General features: G+C 39.3%; 1 protein-coding gene and 1 gene segment (V, D, J or C); both read right to left on the bottom strand.

Annotated features, from left to right (window-relative positions):
• LOC102498024 (T cell receptor alpha variable 9-2) overlaps window positions 1-706 on the bottom strand; it is a gene marked incomplete at its 3' end in the record, with an annotated part of 5518 nt that extends 4812 nt beyond the window's left edge. Inside the window, exon 1 of the mRNA XM_014586264.2 lies at window positions 647-706. Coding sequence (XP_014441750.2) covers window positions 647-706 — 60 coding nt within the window. The remainder of the gene's footprint in view (window positions 1-646) is intronic.
• Window positions 696-1785, bottom strand: LOC114007096 (T cell receptor alpha variable 13-1-like). The segment is given in 2 exon segments: window positions 696-1278; window positions 1772-1785. Coding segments are annotated over 2 exon segments (450 nt in total).
• Between the last annotated feature and the right edge of the window lie 316 nt (window positions 1786-2101).

Raw genomic sequence — 2101 nt, 5'->3', positions numbered from 1 at the left:
TTTTTTTCATTTTCTGTCTCTCTGTCTTGCTCAGTCTCTCTGGCTAGCACACATCCCCAGTAGCAAAAATCTCTCTTTCTCAAAAAAGAATTTTTTTCTCCTTAGACTAGTACATGAATTCATCGAACTATCAGGATACAAAAACAGCACACAATCGTCAGTTGCATTGTTACACACTAAAAATGAACAATCATAAAAGGAAATTAAGAAAACAATTTCACTTACAATAGAGCAAAAAGTTAAATATTTAGAAAGAAATAAAATTAATAAGTAGATAGAAGTCTCCTATATTATGAACTATAAAACGTCACTGAAAAAAAATAAAGAAGACACAAATAAATGAAAATCTTGTGTTCATGGATTGGAGACTTTATATTATTAGTTAATACTACAAAGCAACCTACAGTGGACCTGTAATACAATGCAGTTTTTAAAAGTCTATTACAGGAATCACGATATTGATTCTAAGGATTTATTTATAGGAGAGGAGTCTGAATAGCAAATGTAAAGTCATCTGTAAAGCCTGAATTTCAAAATAAAGCATCACTAATGTCATTTAAGAATTCATTCAGTGCAGCTTCCAGATTGCTGAACACATGTGATGCCTGAAGGTAGCATCCCTGGAGACAGTGTGGAAGCTCCCTACCTCCTTCCCCATAGCCTGCTCATCCAGCTGTCGATTTTTTAATTTGTAAAATTTGTACATGTGTATCAAAACATCATACTGTTCACCCTAAGTATACACAATAAAAAATAATAATCTACTAAGCAACAATCAGAAAACAAAAGGAAAAAACCCTTTCTGATCATCTTGACTCTAACCTTTTTAATATATGCTTTAATTACCTATATGTCAGCTTCCACTTGCAAAAAAACACTATGACAAATGGTGCGTTTAAAGACCTGTTCAGAGAGAAGGGGCGGGGCTTCAGCTGCAGCCTTGGATTTGGGTGCAGGCAGCAGGTGCCCGGGAAGCACTGTGCCGTTGCTGCGCAGAAGTAAACGGCTGTGTCTCCAGGTTGGGTGGCCGCGATGTGCAGGGAGAACTGTTTCTTTGCCTTATCTAAAAAAACAGTGAGTCTTTGTTTGCTATTTTTGACCTTACTTGCACGAATATCTATAATGAACTGGGGACCTTTTCCAGGTTCTTGCTTATACCAGGGGAAGTAGTCTGAGGCACTGTCAGAATAAGAACAGTTGATGACAGAGCTGTCTCCCTCCAGGACACGCAGAGTAGAAGGACGCTGCTCCACGTTCTCTCCACGGCTCACCCAGAGACTGGTCAAGAATTGCCAAGTCAGTACTCTCCAGAATTTTCTTTTTCTGCAGTAACTAGAGGAAATCTAAATAAAGCCACTCTTCTCCCCACACTGCTAAAGAACAGTCATAAAAATATACACTGATTTCCCAAACCCTCAACTCACAGTCCAGCGGCAGCCACAAGAACATGAATACAGTTTGAATGGATTTCTTCATTGCTCTTCTGAGTTAGAATCAGTCATAGATCTGCAACCTCCAGACTGGGGAGCTGTGTCTACTATTATCAGATCACCCCTTTTTTTCTCTAACAATCTTAGTGGTTTCTCACCCTGAGGACCTAGCCAATAAGGAAAAGGTTCTGCTTCTACTGTAAACCTATTCATTCAGAACCCACCCACCTACCCTCCACACATTCTGCATTAGCAAAGGCGTGTCACCATCTTCTGGTCACTTCCCAAACTACTGACTGGCTAGTAAATGCTCTCTTCTCAGCCATGGGGGACTCAGGTACCTTAAAGCTGCCATAGGACCGACAAATGAAATCTTAGATCCGAGGTTAAATCCACAGTAAAAACGTAGGAATTAAGATTTGCACTTAAGCACACTACTGAGTCATTTTTGATAAACTGGAAAGTAGCTGCTATCTGTATTTATTCAAAAATGGGCTGAGTTTACGTTTAAAATCAAGAAAAAAACCATGATTGGTCACATCCCTAACTACTGACTGGCTGGTAAATGTTTTGCTCTCAGCCATGGGGGACTCAGGTGCATAAGACCTGCAATAGGACCAACAAATTAAATTTTAGAACCAAGGTTAAATGCACAGTAAGAATGTAGTAAT

Source organism: Tupaia chinensis, unplaced genomic scaffold, assembly GCF_000334495.1.
Source record: "Tupaia chinensis unplaced genomic scaffold, TupChi_1.0 Scaffold000126_1, whole genome shotgun sequence".
NCBI lineage: Eukaryota > Metazoa > Chordata > Mammalia > Scandentia > Tupaiidae > Tupaia > Tupaia belangeri.
Note: the sequence above shows the minus strand (reverse complement) of the source record. Positions and strands in the feature narration are given on the sequence as shown.